At 40.3% G+C, this 17,943-nt stretch overlaps 2 protein-coding genes across 2 annotated transcripts in view; both read right to left on the bottom strand.

The window, feature by feature from the left end:
• Positions 1-10,497, bottom strand: part of LOC117294527 (insulin-degrading enzyme-like) — a 30,207-nt gene extending 19,710 nt beyond the window's left edge. The window contains exons 1-10 of the mRNA XM_033776979.1: positions 10,323-10,497; positions 8,982-9,187; positions 8,034-8,110; positions 7,481-7,507; positions 5,546-5,649; positions 4,988-5,157; positions 3,224-3,346; positions 2,281-2,393; positions 1,474-1,563; positions 159-324 (exon numbers count right to left, since the gene is read on the bottom strand). Coding sequence (XP_033632870.1) covers positions 159-324; positions 1,474-1,563; positions 2,281-2,393; positions 3,224-3,346; positions 4,988-5,157; positions 5,546-5,649; positions 7,481-7,507; positions 8,034-8,110; positions 8,982-9,187; positions 10,323-10,393 — 1,147 coding nt within the window. The 5' untranslated portion in view covers positions 10,394-10,497. The remainder of the gene's footprint in view (positions 1-158; positions 325-1,473; positions 1,564-2,280; positions 2,394-3,223; positions 3,347-4,987; positions 5,158-5,545; positions 5,650-7,480; positions 7,508-8,033; positions 8,111-8,981; positions 9,188-10,322) is intronic.
• Positions 10,498-15,000: 4,503 nt separating this feature from the next.
• On the bottom strand, positions 15,001-17,802 carry LOC117294619. The gene is made up of 2 exons (XM_033777114.1): positions 16,247-17,802; positions 15,001-16,180 (listed from the first exon to the last, which is right to left on the bottom strand). Exons 1-2 carry the CDS (start codon positions 16,568-16,570, stop codon positions 15,821-15,823), a joined length of 684 nt encoding a protein of 227 aa, XP_033633005.1. The 5' UTR covers positions 16,571-17,802; the 3' UTR covers positions 15,001-15,820.
• Positions 17,803-17,943: the final 141 nt, after the last annotated feature.

Below are 17,943 nucleotides of genomic sequence, written 5' to 3'. Positions count from 1 at the left end.
AGGTGCATTGTTGTGTTCATATAGATACTAAAAAACAAGGAAATGTAAAATTCAACTGAAGCATTCCAAGGGCACCAAGGCAATGACCAGGGGGGCATGGAGGCACTAGCCTTTGTTTTGGGCTTATCCCTACCTAGGTCAGCAATAACTTTACGTACCGATTCCTTCTTCGCTGAGGTCAACATTTATAATGAAGAACATGAAACCTTTCGCTCCATCCTTGGCCCCGCCGCACAGCGTGTTAACCCAACCTTTGGACTTCAGCTCTGAGAGGAGACTACCCTCTCCCTCGTGACCTACGAGATGACCTAGGTAGTGGGCTGGCTGTTGGGATAAATGAAACAAATTTCATAGGAGCCAATGGACTTTTACCACACTGCAGCTAGCATCAGATGCCCAATAAGTATACAAATAATAATAGTGGCCTCTTAGGGCCGACACTCGACATCGGGTCCAATGAACCTAACTGCTCAGGCACGACACGCTGTAGTATAATAATGAACCATAAGTATAGCGCATTCACCATCACACAGAAGTTCTCAAAAGAGAAGTTAAAGATAGTATACACTATCTGCAAGCAATTGGCGGCTATGGCTACAGCTCGAATGCCATGTCAATATGCGATGAAGAATAGGATGTTGTTAGGGACACCCTTAGCAACAGTCGTATCCATAGCTGTAGCCAACCAATTCTAGTACAGCCTTAACATAATTTGTATGTGCAATTAACCTCAGATAATGGAGAGCATGGCAATCAATAAGATAGTGATTAGTTCAAGGGCTTGACAAACAAATATTTGCACAATTGGAAATTTTCATCAGTTAAACAAATTCTTCCTAAAAGAACTTAAAAAACCCAACCCCAAAACATTGCATGAAACAGTTTTTCAAAAACAAAAAACTGCTAACCTCTGTTAAGCACACACATTTCCCCTGGGAGCAAGAGCCTGTTGGCAATCAAAACCTGTTTAATTGTAGGTACATACATGTACACTTGAATGGTTGCGACCTAGCCCCACGCCAACCCCCCCCCCCCCCCTCCCCACCAACCCCACTTCCCCTTGGCCAAGTGCTCTCAGCTTCCCCATAACATGGCGTGGCGTGGTCGAGCAGTCTGATACAGACCCAAGCTCTGGTGTCGACAGCAGCAGAGTGTGGGTTGGATACCCGGTCATGACACTTGTGCCCTTGAGCAAGGCGCTTTACCATAAAGTTAGGAAAATTGGGAAGGTAGTGCATTCTGCTCTGTCAACTAGGCTGCTATAGTGGATATGATACCCATGCCAACATCCTTATGGACTGTAAACAGGGTAGCCCTGTTTCAGCCCAAGGAGTAGGTGGCAATGTGGCAAGGTGACAGTTGATTTGGGTCGATAGCCCAAATCAGTGAAGTGTATGTAGCCTTCAATAATTTTTTAAACAAATGAAAAACTCTTTAGATCGACTCTTGAACCTGGATGTTAGACCACCTTACCTTGGATCGGTAATGTTCCCTCAGATCTGGTATTGGGAAAGTCACATTGAGCTGTCGGATATCTTTCACTGGGACTACGTTACATTTCACCTGGAACGATCAAAATGATACATGCTAATAAGAACCTTTTTGTTTCTGCGGTATTATTATGTAACATTATGGAATATCTCCCACCTACACTAAGTTCTGGAAATTCATTGAACGTTGTTTGTTTGCTGTTTGTTTATATTTTCATATTGATTTGTATATCTTGCTCAAATTGTATCATCACAAACCGCTGTGATCTTTAACACAAAACATTATCATTGCATTCACAAACACTCCCATGAACACGTTGCAATTCAGGGTGCTTCGGCCAGACTTGCAAAATCTTGGTAAGCCCCCACCCCCCTTTTTGAAAAATCTTGGTGAGAACCCTGTGTATAGCTACTGGGCAATCTTGGTGGTCTAGTTGGTAAGACACTGACCTAGATGCAAAGGTTGTGGGTTCAAATCCCACCTGAGTAATATGCCTGTGATATTTTGTTCACAGAGCGTTGGAAATTATACAGTGCTAACACACATTGGTGTATTTGGGTCAAACCAAAATTAATATTCTTTATCCCGATTCAAATTTCCACCTGTTAAGCCCTGTGTATGTAAATAAGGCCGTATCCGAATTTGCACCTACAGCTACAGTTACGGCTGTTACTGACGGCGTTGCTAAGGACGTTCTATACCTCAACACATGCTGACGCAGAAATCTAGCCGTAGCCGTAGCCGTAGCTGTAACTGCCAATTCGAACACTGCCTTAGTTTTAACTGTACCTTCATTTGATCTTCAGTGAATGGATGCTGGGGCCACTCTGGAGGAGTCACCTTCTTATTTTCCACTTCAGAAAACAGAGGAACGACCATCTCAGCCAAGTCATCCAGGGACTCTAGACCAAAAGGAAAGAGACAAAATATAACTTTCATTTTCTCAAATGTGACCCGCTCCAGTAAAGTCTCATTATGTGTAATCTGACACCAAACATAATCATAACAAAGAAATATTGAAAATTATTGATTATTGAAAATTGTTGTAGTTTTAGGTTGACTCAATCTTGATTAAACTTACCAAAGATGTAAAAACAGATGATTTCTGAGCCCTGTTTTTGTCCTTATTATCAAAAAATGTTTGTAAATAAACTCCCAATAGACAAAAGTCGCCCCCTTTGAACCCGCGATAGTTGCCCAAAGCACATCGCAAAAGCGCCACCAAGAGCTCTTTTTGAAGCGAGTGACCTCATTTATCTGAATATGCATTAGGTCAACACGTTAGATGATTGCATTGCTTGTTACAGGGGTGAAAAGGAAACCCGTTTATCAGTTGACCTTTCATTCATAAACATTGGCGTCGCGAGATTAGTGTGGCGCCACATCGAAGCGTCTGTTTATCTATGCAGCGAGGCTAGTCACCCGACCCAGTGCTGTTGCTACGTGACGCCATAGCTAGCTTGGTTCCACTATGCGCGCAACATACGGGAGCCCCTCACGTGTACTACATGGTCGTAGTACACAGTGTGACACGGTACACGTAGCGAGGCAAGCTATGTCGATCGTATGGCACGAGGCCATGTTTTTAATCCAGTGGAATGTGACCAGGGGTGATAATGTACGAACACTATGAGCTCCACTGTGTGACAGATTTGAGCGCTATATAAGAAGTCACTATTATTAATATCATTATTATGATGCAAGTTTGAAAGTTCTGTTTTTGGAAACATACCTCTTCCAAGCACAGCAAGCCCCATGATGTTGGATGAGTAGTAGGTATCATGGAAGTTCAGAAGCTCTTTCCTGACATCAATGTCCTTCTCTGCTGGAATAGTCAGAAGTGTTTCTTTGTTTCCTGCAACGACACAAAATGAGCAAAGCAGGTTTCAAAATGAAGCTAGACAAGGGGCAGTCATGTTAGAGAATAAAAAATAACAACAATTTGGGAGGTTACACTATTCTCAAACAGGCGCACCAGAGTCACGCCGAACCAAATAGATCAGGAGCGACTCTAGGTCAACCCAAATAAAAAAATTGTTTCAGACAGGCGAACTTAACATCAAATTTACATTCGCGCGGCTCATAACAAGTTCGACGTCTGAAACCAAGGCGCTCCAGAGTCATTCCGAATGACTGCAACAGTCGATCTTTCAACTTCTAGCGCTCCTAACAGTGTCAGGTAAGCTTGGGCGATACCACGATATTATCGAAGATCACGATACTAATTTGGAAACGATTTTGATGTCCGATCGATTTGGTTTTAATCGAAATCTTGATATATCGCGATATATCGCGATATCGATTAAGTATCAAAATATCGCGATGTATTTCCTAGCCGAGACATCTTGCACCCCATAGGTTTGGAGCAAAACCAGAAGAATAGGTAATGAAAACACCTCTCTTATGCTATGACTGTCTCTTCTACAACTTTCACTGGGATTAATTGCGATTATATTGATTATCGCGATATATTGTCGGATATATATCATGAATAAAATAAATCTATATCGCCCAAGCTTAGTTTCAGGTGCCAAACTTTTAATGTACTTAATTCAGACTTTGGTTTGGCGTGACTCTGGAGCGCCTGTCTGAAACGGGTTTTTAGTCATTTTTTACTGAAGCTAAAATTGAGCGTGGTCGAGCTGCACCCTCTACTGGGAGGAAAGCTGGAAGGCCCAGAGAAAAACCCTTGTGGCACACAAGAAGACCACAGCACAACTCATTCACATATCATAGAGCTGCTTAAGCAGAAGATAGTGCAAAAAATTGTTCTGCTAAGCAAAAATTTCCTGGATACCAGTCACAGATTGTACATGTGACATACTTTAGGTAGGTTTACTTGTGTTGTGCTTAGCTACATTTTGTCCTGAAGCAGCTCTATGAAATTGGGCCCTGGTCCACAGTCTACACTTGCCAGACATGCCACCCATATCAATTAAGGCCGGCAGCCGGTTTCACAAAACGCTAGGATTAATCCCATCTCGAGTTAGGTTGAGTAATTCGTCCTATCTTAGGTTCAATACGTCCTAAAACATCTATGGATACAGAACTGAACTTGTCCTTAGTCCTAAGATTAATCCTAAGTTAGGAAGAGTTTGGTTGGCTGGAGCTTTAAGAACCGGTGTATTATATATATATTTGGTTTGCAGTAACACCATGTGTGTATCTACTTGCCAGGTAGAGTTTGTTCTTAGAGAACTGTCTTGTTTATTCTACTACCGCGAAGTAGATTGTTCGGGTGTTCGGGAGACTTCTCAGTTCTGAAAAGAACTATCCTGCTTATTAACAATCTACTCCACGGTAGTAGAATTAAACAAGACAGTTTTTTAAGAACAAACTCTACCTGGCAAGTAGATACACACATGGTGTTACCGCAAACCAAATATATATTGATACCTCACCATGCAATGCCTCAAATCCTATATACAGTGCATTATAGTTTGTCATAAATGTAGTGATACATACATACACCCTGAGGCATTGGATTTTGCCTCACCTGTATTGAATTTACAAAATGGATGTTCCGGGTCAACTGTGGACTTCTCCAGTTGGTACAACCTCCATAGATCTGCTTTCAGGTTCTTCTCATTCTCAGAGTCCACTGCATTGACTTCCCTCTCCTGAGAATCTTTGTTGAATAGAGGCGCGAGAAAGAACTGGGCAAACCTGAAGGGAGGTGGAGCAGAATAAAGATGATGGTTTTTCGCCCCACTTTTAGCTGACAAAAATTAGCTCTACAGACACAAGTTGTTGTGAAGCAATATGCCTACGTTGAATTTTTCAGAGAAAGTATCGAGTATACAGTGCTTACACACTTCAGTGTAAAAGCCTGGTCACACAGGCCACGATGATGAAAACGATGTTAAAAATGCACGCCCTCGATTGGTTGAATAAGCGTGGGAGTATTCTGCGTGGAGCAATTCAACCAATAGAGTGCGTTCTCTTTGCGTCAAGATCGTTATCGTTTTCGTTATCACTGCAGTGGGACCAGGCCTTAAGGGTCAAAACAAATAATAGCATTTATATTCTTTGATAGACTCTCATTAAATAATACCTGTCCAGAGCTCCTTGGAGATGATCATACGACACATCAAAGTAGAAGTTTGTGTGCTCCAGGCTTGTGTAGGCATTCGCAAAACCTCCATGCTGGTTCAGAAACTGAGAGTTTAAAAAACAGTGCAATTTAGAGATACACAAACATTGATGCAGGCAGGGGCAGGGGGAGAGGTGGGATGGAGGAGGTGCGAGAAGGCAGAGAACATTGGCAAGGTGATCAAGTACATTGATAAAATGTTGATTGGTTTTATGTACTTTCTTTTCATTTTCATTCTAATGTCTGGCGCGAATTTCCCATATATTTTGAAAACCACTGATGTAGCAGTTATCCCAATGTCATTCATATATATACCAATTAACAATCACTGCGCCAATGATGAATAAAAAGTACTTGAGTTTGTCGGATACAAGATCTGCGGAGAGCTACTAAATATTCATCTGTTGTGCACTTGGTGCCTTTGTAACAAAAAGTGTAGGTCTACTCATGATTTTGGCCGTGCACTATAGGCCTAATATAACAGTTAGTTTTAAATACCGCCCACACAGATCTCTGTGAATTTTGAATGGTGAAACATGCGTGTTGAGTCATCCTTTATTTTGCCATGTATACTGGGCAGTGTTCTCCACAGACTTTTTTTTTAGGAGGGCGGCATGACGTAATCAAAATGGCGCCCGTCAATATGACGTAATCAAAATGGCGCCCATTTTGATATGACGTCAGCGGACGTGAAATTAACAAATGCTTTAGAAAACCATTTTCTTAAAATAGTGTATTAACCCCTGGGCCCGACGACGCTACCTATTGATTAACATCCATTTCAGTCTGAACAACCTTATTTTAAAAATTAAATCAAAACTATAATGTTTTACATTTTGCTTTGTGCGCCGCGCCAATAACCTCAAAGGGATGATCGGCATGCCGCCGCACGCCGGAATATAGAAAGCTGGTGATCGGACGGCCTTCGTATCCAAGTTAAAAAACAAAAACAAAAAAACCAAAACCCCACATGCTAGCAGCGACGGCCCTCCCTCCCAATTTACGTGTGTGGAGAACACTGCTGGGAGAGGGGATAACAAGTTATTCTCAAACATTTAAAGACAGTGGACACTATTGGTAATTACTCAAAATAATTATCAGCATAAAACCTTACTTGGTAACGAGTAATGGGCAGCTGTTGATAGTATAAAACATTGTGAGAAATAGCTCCCTCTGAAGTAAGGTTGTTTTCGAGAAAGAAGTTATTTTCCACAAATTTGATTTCGGGTGACAAGGGTGTTTTTTTCTTTCATAGTTATCTTGCAACTCTGACGACCGATTTAGCTCAAATTTTCACAGGTTTGTTATTTTGTGCATATGTTGAGATACAGCATGTGCGAAGGCTGGTCTTTGACAATTACCAATGGTGTCCAGTAGTGCTGGGCGAACAGTGAAATTTTGTTATTCGGATACCGCTGGCCAACTGTCACTCGGTTCATTCATGAAAATGACCGGATCTAATTTAAAGATGGCGATTTGCTTTTTCTTTTGATCGTGATTGACTCTACGTGAAGGAAAACTTTTGCAATCTTTGAAAAAAACTCGTCGGAAATGTCATATACTTAATTTGTGCTGTTTTATGCTGTCTTAATAGAAGTTTCATAAGGATTCAGACAAAACATTCATATCAGTTGTCGCCCAACGTCCGCGGATATTCGGATATTAAAGAATATCCGGTTACTTGCTTGTAATTACAGAACTATCCGGTTTATAAATAGGTATTTGCGCCCTATGCGGATATCCGGTTAAGAAAAAAAAGGCATTCGCGGTTACGAATAGGAAAATCTATTCGCCATTAACAGGATATTCGAATAATTCGCCCAGGCCTAGTGTCCAGTGTCTTTAACAAATAAAAAGCAAAATAAAATGGCAAATATTAGCTGACTGTTTACTCACCTGAGAGTATGCATTTTCTGAGGGGTACTGAAACGAAAGCAGACAAAATGTTAAAAGATTCCTAGTCTTAGTGGAAAGAGCCATATTGGATATAGCAGCTACATGTATGGCTATGGCTATATGACCCTTATCAACAGTCATAGGCAATACCGTAATTGTTAATCCGAATACTGCCCTCAACTACAATTCCAGTCTGGTATTTCATCTCATCGAGACAAGATGTAAAGGGACTGCAGATTTCCTAGAGTTTTACGAACTTTGATAGCATGCTAAAACCAATTACATTCGGAGAACACAACTTTTTACTGTTCAGATTTAAAGATTAACAAATTTACATGAAGGTACCAAAAAACCAAAGACTTGATGTGTCTGTGTATGCTCAGGAAAAGTGGAAACTCCCCTGAAATAGCAATAATTATCATAGTTCGGGAACGAGCTAAAACCATACACAGCAATGGCGTCATGGGCAGCACGCACATTCTGTCAACAGCATCGGAGCACATCCTGAGAATTGAAAAAGACTATAACGACCAAATTAAAATTCAAAGCTTACCTTTTTTGTTCCCAGGAAAAGCATGTGCTCCAAGAAATGTGCCAGGCCTGGTATTTCCCATGGATCAGACATTGAACCTGGAAAGTTTTAAACAAGAGTGATTTGAGTATGGTGCTTAGGCCTGCACTAAATGTTACACTTTTGCCATGTCAAACTCAAAAAGTTAGAAAATGATCAATTCAATTCGACAAAAGAACGACGTGTAGCCCAAATTGTTTTAACTAAGTTTGACTTGCCCTGCTACACAGTAGTTCTTTCCGTGTCGAATCAAATTGAATGGGAGACTTTGAGGCGCTAGGTGGCAGCAGACTTACCAGGTAAATTACCTTTGTTTACGTAGTTCTGAGCTTGCGCACATTATCGAGAACAATGTCTTTTACCTGGTAGGTCTGCTGCCACCAAGCGTCCTGAAAGTCTCCCATTGTTGAGATGGTAATAATAAAAACAAACATAAGGTTGAGAACAATGTCATGATGACTTTGTCATTTGACTGTCACGCTTGAATTGCCATTATGACATGTGACTCATTAGCAATGTTTTCCTGCTGCAAACTATTTTGATAAATTTGACATTTGTCACCAAATTTGTTTTGCACAGGCCTTACTAACAAGAAATATGCACTGAATTGCTTTCCGCGTAATTAAATTGGCGTACATGAGCTTGCGCTGCCAACATGCGTGAAGCCAGCTGGTTTTAAACAGCTCAAGCTACACGTATGGCATTATCAGCAATTTAAACACCCCACATGGTGTGCTCTCCACCAATTTAGCGAAACTGTCTGGGGTATTTATGAATGTACAATATTGTACTTTTATGAATGTGCATTATTGTACTCTTTATCTACTCGAGAAATAAAATATATAGTCGTGGGCCGACTTTGACGCTAGTCACACTAGTGGCCCTAGAGGGCCTTATCAAGACTGAAGTAATTCATGGGGTTATTTCTACCTATATTGACGTCCATCGCTGCAGCTGCTTTCTCGGTCGTAGGATCACTGATGAGTAAGATGGTCATCCCATTGTTTAATTCAAGACCTCGATACATACGCTTGTCCTCCGCAGACTTGACGATGGCGTCAACCCGTTTGGCGATGCTGCTCTCTGCGGCCATTTTGGAAGCTGACCGAGACGAAGACAAAGACTGATTCCGCACTCTGTAAAATCACAAATTAAGAAACATATATTGAGCGCAATCTCTGGATTTGCTTAAAGGCAGTGGACACTATTGGTAATCACTCCAAATAATTGTTAGCATAAAAACTTACTTGGTAACAAGCGATGGAGAGCTGTTGATAGTATAAAACATTGTGAGAAACGGCTCCCTCTGAAGTAACGTAGTTTTTTGAGAAAGAGGTAATTTCTCACTCAAAAAAACAAAGACTTTGCAGCCGAAGCCTTTTATTGTGCATCAGAAAGCACACAAAGTAATGCAACAAGGGTGTTTTTTGGTTCATTATTCACTTGCGAATTCGATGACCAATTGAGCTAAGATTTTCATCGGTTTAATATTTTATGCATACACCAAGTGAGAAAACTGGTCCTTGACAGGAGTAAGACTAATCTCAACTGGGCCTAAATATTTTCATTATTTTACAAGGTGATGCCCCAGCATAATTTTAGTGATCTTGTGCAGTTATACGCCCCAGCCCAGAACGTTGCCGCCTACAGTCTTCACCAAATACAAACTCTGTCACGAAAAAAAAAACGACAAATCATCGATAGGGGGAGAGAAGTTTTCAGAGAGCAGCAACGAGGCTTTGGAACTCCTTTTTTGTAAAAATTGGTGAAAAAGTGGTGGCGCCATACGGAATGTTATCCGACTTGTCTTGACCCTAAGTCCAGTTGTCTGCCGGTTGAATAAATCATCCGTCGAGTTGTCCGAACCGTCAAGTTGTCTGAACCGTCGTCCCCGTCGAGTTGTCCGAACGGACAAGTTGTCTGGTCTTCCCTCTCATATCTCATGTGAGTAGGGTTAGGAGATGGAGATTACCTTGTATTTGGATAATTTGTATGTGAGTGGATGATTGTAATTGTATGTAGAACTACCATGACTTTATGAGATTCGTTCTGCTATTGTACATGTTGTATCGAGACGATAGCGGAACGAACGAACCTCAAAGTTCTAGGGGTAAAAGTAGGACTAGCATGACTAGGTTAGGGAGGAATGGAGTTACCATCCATTTTATAATTTCCTAATTGAATCTTAAATGAACACATTATGATTATCCCGACCCGGTTTTGGGGCGTCTTTTCTTCTCCTCCGTGATTTGTTTATGATTCAATAGTTACCTGTGATCAAGCTGAATTTTTCCACCACAGGGTTGATTCAATACACGACGAAGGGCTTGAAGACGAAGCATCTGCTAATAAAGAATTGGATCAGTTAGCTGTTGAAAGCACAAATTGTGGAAAAACTGGTAGTGTTTATTTTGTGTTGGTCTGCATTTTTGCCTGCAAGCTGTACTTCACCGGGTAATAAATAACAGGGCGCCCTCTTTTACATGTGTTTTCGAGACGACTGGACTGAAGAGTCTGAATTGGCGGCCGGTAAACCCTCGTGCATGACCGTCACATGACCGTCACAAGCATGCACGTTGCACAACGTTGCAAATTGCAGCATGGAGGAAATTGCAGTGCAGTAACGAGCCCGGATAAAAAAGTTGAAGCTAATTAATAATAAAAAATTAAAAATTGCAATCGCCACAAATAAAAATCTACATTTCTTGCAGGAGGAATTAAATCTGTGATGGGAACCAGTCTGGATTGACGTTCGGTATGTGTCAAATATCGCGTCAACGACCGTTATTTACCTCTCGCGATGGGCACTGTAATGATTATAGAGGGGGCGCCGGCGCGGCATGTTAATCCGGAGGTCGATGGTTCGAATCCCACTCCAGTAAATTTTTCCCCAATAGTCATAAAGGAAAGAAATTACTGTTGTTTTCGTATGGCCATTAAGTTTTTCCACATTTCAAAGTAATGTAACCAAATCGAGGCTGAAAGGAATGGTCTGGTTCCTTTTTGTCCATGAAATACTGATGTTTGGGTACTGGGAACATGACCACAATGTTGTCAGCATGACTGCCATAGCACAAACAAGAAATCCTGGGTGATGACCTCGTGGGGGGTCAATAGCTTTCAGAAAACTATAAGATGTAAACCTTTCACCTTTTTTTCAAATCTGGGCCAATTTCAATCAGCTGCAACTGAGAAATAAATGATGCCAAACAGCAGAATCATCTGCAGAAATGATTATTTGACATTCAAACTTCCATTTTGATCATTGACCACAGGCAGATGGGCCTTGACCCTGTTAATCAAAGTGTGCTAACAAGCACAACAATTAAGAACTAAAAAGGAAGAAAACAAATTATTTGTTTTTTTTACCAGATAGGTTACCAACATAGAACATAAGCTCTACGGTTACCAACCAAAGTATGTCATACACCATCTGACACTTAGGTTTACTGCTAATTTATGCTCAGCAGAAGCTTGTTACCCCAAATTGTTCAGCTTAATCGGCTCATCGTAGAGCAAAGATCAGCTCAATGAAATAATGTACTGGTTCCATCAAAGGGTTATATTTAAGTGGCTTTTACTATATATGACCACTTTGGGTTTATGGTTACATGGTATCTAAGGTAAACACCAATGATAGCACCCCACTGTAAAAGAAAAACAGGAAGGTATCGGGATACCAAGATGCTATTCAGAGTGTAAAATGATCCAGTGAGAGTACACACTGCTGGACCCCATAGAGCTATGCAAAAGAATTATAGCTCTGTGGTGGACCCACACAGAGCTACATAGATGTGTTAATAATAAGAGTGTTTTTTTTTTCTGGCATTAATAACACCAAAGGTAGTAGTTTTAAATTTGCAAGCAGATCTTAACTTTGGATAAAAAAAGTTAAAGACAGGGTGGATTTCACAAAGGTAGTCCTAACTTAGGACTAGTCCTAGGCAATGCTAAGAGATAGGACCAGTCCTAAGTTAGGATGAGTTACCTAACTTAGGACTGGTCCTATCTCTTAGCATCTAGGACTAGATAGGACCAGTCCTAAGTTAGGATGAGTTACCTAACTTAGGACTGGTCCTATCTCTTAGCATTGCCTAGGACTAGTCCTAAGTTAGGACTACCTTTGTGAAATCCACCCCTGGACACATTGGTAATTGTCAGAGACCAGTCTTCTCCCTTGGTGTATCTCAACATACACATACAAAAAAAAAACTGTAAAAATTTGAGCTCAATCGGTCGTCGAAGTTGCGAGATAATAATGAAAGAAAAAACACCCTTGTCACACGAAGTTGTGTGCTTTCAGATGCTTGATTTCTGGACCTCAAATTCTAAATCTTAGGTCTCAAAATCAAATTTGTGGAAAATTACTTCTTTTGTTCAAAAACTACGCCACTTCAGAGGGAGTTGTTTGTCACAATGTTTTATACTATCAACCTCTCCCCATTACTACTCATAATCAAGATAGATTTTTATGATTATAATTATTTTGAGTAATTATCAATAGTGTCCACTGCCTTTGATTGAGTATGTTTTTCCGCCATAAATAACACAGGGGGTCGATTTCACAAAGAGTTAGGCCTCGTCTTATCTCGAGTTAGGACGAGCAGCTCGTCCTAACTTAGGATTAATCTTAAGGTCTGCATGCTACAGTGCAGTCCTAAGTCCTAAGATACAGTCCTAAGATTAGTCTTAAGTTAGGAAGAGTTTTGTGAAATCGACAGCAGAGGTAGTAGTTTTAAATTTGCCAACAGATATTAACTTTGGATCAAAAAGTCAAAGGCCTGATGAGTCTTCTGCTATGGTCGAAGATCAGGCCATTATTAACTATTTTTTATGTATTTGTACAATTAATTCAGATCCCTTTGGCTCAACATGGCTTAGCAATTGTGGTCATTTCACTACAAAAGACAATTTTTTGTAACTATTTTTGTAAATACAATGTATGTCTTCATCTTCATTTACTGATTTACCAATCAGTCTATATACATGTACATGTAACATAGCCACCTCATGAAAAACATTTGTTTAACATTATTGGAACTTCCGACATCTTCATCAACTCATGGTATGGCAGCCTACATGAAATGGTTCCAGCAGAACGAAAACAAATTTAGAAAATAAACAAGAAACACCTGAGAGAAAAAAAGACACTCAGAAAGACACTGTTATTGATTAACTGATATTCGTTCAGTTATGAAGTACAAGTTTGTTTAATTACAGAGTATCTTGAAATTATTTTTTTACAGTTATAGCATCTTTGGAATTAATAAGCATAGGTTAAATTAAACTATTATACAACCAGCCAATCAAGCTGTGACATTTACAGTCGACTCTTTGTAATATTAAACAAAAATTAGCAAAAAGGTATCGACTTAAAATGTTTTAAGCCCAACAGTCAATCGTTATAGCACAAAGACCAAAGTAACTTTTATTAAAATTCTGAATACACTAAATATCATTGGATATTCTGTAAACTCATCACAAAGTTTGCTTACATCAGCAATAATGCTCAAGAATTTGTTTCTTGGTGAAAATGTCTGAAAAAGTGAAAAAGTAGGAAGTAAATTTGAGTTTTTTTTATTTTTGAAAACTGTAGACGCGAATGAAGATACAAGCTAATGCGCCGGTTACTATTGCTAAAGTTGCCAAATAGACACTTGTAGTCTGCGCTTGACAGCAATACTAACAAATTCATAAAAAACCTCAGACAGTTTCGCTATTCCTATTGGTGGAGAGTGCGTCACGTGGGTGTGTATAAACCTTTGTTTATGACCAGTAAAAAGTGTTGAAACATGGGCGTGACATGCGAGTTAGCACCTGTGCTTATGAGACAGTTTCTTCATTCCTATTGGTCAAGAGCAACGGCCGAGACAGTTGTGCCACATCACGCGATACGCGCACAGCATTCCCTTATAAGGAGTAGTTTACCCGAGTGCCTTCACTGGGCCTTACCATTTCATAGGTGGAGGGGTGTTGTGTTGAAAGAAATCATTGAACATAAATTTTGCATTTATTTTACTTTTTGACCAAAAAGTGTTGATGTTTTTGACCGAAAATGTATTTATGAATGGGAATCAAAGTGTGTTGAATCGGTTTTCAACTAATGGTTTAAAACCGCCGAGGCCTAGTTCTTGATAATTTACCTCGACTTCGTCTCGGTAAAATTAACAAGAACCAGGCCTCGATGGGATTAAACCACTAGTTGAAAACCTCTTCACCACACATTGATTCCCTTATTACTGCCGTTTTTTCATGCATAAACATTAATGTCGGATATGCTTTTAAGATTGTATTCCACTTTAATATGGATTATTCTTCCTGCATGGAAGTTTTATTTGATTTCATCAAATGCTGCCGAGACTCATGGTGCAAGCCACATAATGGTCCTTAAAGATAACATAATATGAAGATGCCAATGTCCGTTAAAACTGAAGATACTCGAACAGCATTTTAAACCCCAAACAATTTTCAAAGAAATTTAATAATTTCAATCATAAATAACTTTACATGAAAAACACTGATAAATATCTATTGCAGAGCAAATCTTGACTAATTAAAGTTAACTTGTTTTCATGAATATTAATCGTGTAATAAATTGTACCAACCTAATTCACCTGATATCACACAATAAATCTCGCACCATTTTAGGAGTCTAATTCAAGGTACTGTACACGTTTGGTAATTGTCAAAGACCAGTGTTCTCACTTGGTGTATCCCATCATAAGCATAAAATAACAAGCCTGTGAAAATTTGGGCTCAATCGGTCATCGAAATTGCGGTAAAGTGATGAAAGAAAAAACACCCTTTTGGACGAATTTATGTGCTTTCAGATAGGAAAAAAGGCTTCTAGCTAGAAGTCTTTTAATATTTTAGTGAAAAATTACCTCAAAAACTACGCTACTTCAGAGGGAGTCGTTTCCCACAATGTTTTATACTATCAACAGCTCTCCAATGTTCGTTACCAAGTCAGTTTCTAAGTTAATATTTGTTTTGAGTAATTACCAAACGTGTACCTTCCCTTTATCATGCAATGCATGTTTTAGGCCATGCAAGCCAAATATTAGAGGCACACCACAGCTTTATGGAATTCTGAATTATACATAAATTATACCTAAACCATATGTTTACCAGGCTTAACCCAACGATTTGTTCCATGTGTACACAAGAAATAATTAATACTGATTCTACACGTATCAAAAGGGGTCAGACAGTTGTTCCCATTTCAGCCTCAATTTAAGTTGATACTTGAATGGGAATACACAAGACATTTTCACCAATATAAAGGATTTGTACTCATGCACTAGCCACTATCTATGTGCAAGCTCAAGCTTGCTAGCCAGCTATCTATGTGCAAGCTCAAGCTTGCTAACCAGCTTTCTCTGTGCAAGCTCAAGCACGCTAACCAGCTTTCTCTGTGCAAGCTCAAGCACGCTAACCAGCTTTCTCTGTGCAAGCTCCAGCATGCTAGCCAGCTTTCTCTGTGCAAGCTCAAGCACGCTAACCAGCTTTCTCTGTGCAAGCTCAAGCTTGCTAACCAACTTTCTCTGTGCAAGCTCAAGCTAGCTAACTACCTTTCTCTGTGCAAGCCCAAGCATGCTAGCCAGCTATCTCTGTGCTACATCAAGCTTGCTAACCAGCTATCTCTGTGCAAGCTCAAGCTTGCTAACCAGCATTCTTTGTGCAAGCTCCAGCTTGCTAACTGGCATTTTCTGTGCAAGCTCAAGCTTGCTAACTGGCTTTCCCTGCACAAGCTCAAGCTTGCAAGCCAGCTATCTCTCTGCAGGCTGAAGCTTGCTAGTCAGCAATCTCTGTGCATGCTTAAACAGGCTAGCCAGCTTTCTCTGTGCAAGCACCAGCATGCTAACCAGCTTTCTCTGTGCAAGCTCAAGCAGGCTAGCCAGCTTTCTCTGTGCAAGCTCCAGCATGCTAGCCAGCTTTCTCTGTGCAAGCTCCAGCATGCTAGCCAGCTTTCTCTGTGCAAGCTCAAGCACACTAACCAGCTTTCTCTGTGCAAGCTCAAGCTTGCTAACTGGCTTTCTCTGTGCAAGCTCAAGCACGCTAACCAGCTTTCTCTGTGCAAGCTCAAGCTTGCAAACCAGCTTTCTCTGTGCAAGCTCAAGCTTGCTAACCAGCTTTCTCTGTGCAAGCTCAAGCAGGCTAGCCAGCTTTCTCTGTGCAAGCTCCAGCATGCTAACCAGCTTTCTCTGTGCAAGCTCAAGCAGGCTAGCCAGCTTTCTCTGTGCAAGCTCCAGCATGCTAGCCAGCTTTCTCTGTGCAAGCTCCAGCATGCTAGCCAGCTTTCTCTGTGCAAGCTCAAGCACACTAACCAGCTTTCTCTGTGCAAGCTCAAGCTTGCTAACTGGCTTTCTCTGTGCAAGCTCAAGCACGCTAACCAGCTTTCTCTGTGCAAGCTCAAGCTTGCTAACCAGCTTTCTCTGTGCAAGCTCAAGCTTGCTAACCAGCTTTCTCTGTGCAAGCTCAAGCAGGCTAGCCAGCTTTCTCTGTGCAAGCTCCAGCATGCTAGCCAGCTTTCTCTGTGCATGCTCCAAGCTTGCTAGCCAGCTATCTCTGTGCAAGCTCAAGCTTGCTAGCCAGCTATCTCTGTGCAAGCTCAAGCTTGCTAGCCCGCTATCTCTGTGCAAGCTCAAGCTTGCTAGCCAGCTATCTCTGTGCAAGCTCAAGCTTGCTAGCCCACTATCTCTGTGCAAGCTCAAGCACGCTATGGGCTATCTGTATGCAAGCTCCAGCTATCTCTTTGCAAGTTCAAGAGCGCTAGCCAGCTATCTCTGTGCAAGCTCAAGCTTGCTAACTAGCATTCTTTGTGGCTCCACCTTGCTACATGTAACTGGTTTTCTCTGTGCAAGCTCAAGCTTGCTAACTGGTTTTCTGTGTGCAAGCTCAAGCTTGCTAACTGGCTTTCTCTGTGCGAGCTGAAGCTTGCTAGCCAGCAATCTATGTGCAAGTTCAAGCAGCAGGCTAGCCAGCTTTCTCTGTGCAAGCTCAAGCATGCTGGTTTTTAATATAAATTGAAAAATAGAAAGAAGAAAAAAAAAAATAACAGAGCACGCATTTTATACACATAAACACAAATAATAATAAGGAGGCAGTCCTTATAGGACTACGATCTTACAACAGCAAACAAAAACAAGCATACAAAAAATAAGAAAACAATAAATTCATATCATTGGGTTAGAAAAATAATTCTACCACAAAAATAGTTTGCCTAGAAGAAACAGGTCACAAATCAAAATAATACATAAAATAAATTTTCGTCAATCGTTTCACTCTCAATGTTTTTTTTTTCCTTAGAATATTTTTTCCCAATTTGTTTACAGTACAAGATGACGTCCTTAGATGAGTTTTATCTCAAGAAGTCTTATAAAACTCTTCTTGTAATGACCCCTATATCTCAAGAAGTCTCATATTCATAAGTCTTAAGCTCATCTACAATTGCAAACATTTGACAAACTGAGAAGTCACATTATTTGAAACTGTACATTTTAGAAAATGTTGTAAGCCAGCATGGTTTTAGTAATGAGAAAAGATAACATGCCAAAAAATTACATCATTAATTTATTATGTATAAATGTACATTAATTTAAAAAAAAAAGGATGCAATTCTCTTAATTAATATTAGAGCTTTTTTCTGTTTCTTCTCTGAAGGTTACTTCCACAGTTCCATTTAAAGGCAGTGGACACTAATGGTAAATACTCAAAATAATTATTAGCATAAAACCTTTCTTGGTGACGAGTAATGGGGAGAGGTTGATGGTATAAAACAATGTGAAAAACGGCTCTCTCTGAAGTGACGTAGTTTTTGAGGAAGAAGTATTTTTTCACGAAATTGATTTTCGAGACCTAAGATTTAGAACTTGAGGTCTCGAAATCAAGC

Source organism: Asterias rubens, chromosome 9 (genome assembly GCF_902459465.1).
Source record: "Asterias rubens chromosome 9, eAstRub1.3, whole genome shotgun sequence".
NCBI classification, from domain to species: Eukaryota; Metazoa; Echinodermata; class Asteroidea; order Forcipulatida; family Asteriidae; genus Asterias; species Asterias rubens.
Note: the sequence above shows the minus strand (reverse complement) of the source record. Positions and strands in the feature narration are given on the sequence as shown.

What these genes read in the sequence shown, in the direction of transcription:
- LOC117294619 (XM_033777114.1), bottom strand. Translation starts at nt 16,570, where the DNA reads ATGCTGGAGCTTGCACAGAGAAAGCTGGCTAGCCTGCTTGAGCTTGCA. An exon ending in AGCTTGCACAGAGAAAGCTG is followed by an intron (nt 16,181 to 16,246) that starts GTTAGCATGCTG and finishes CAGAGAAAGCTG; the next exon opens with GTTAGCAAGCTTGAGCTTGC.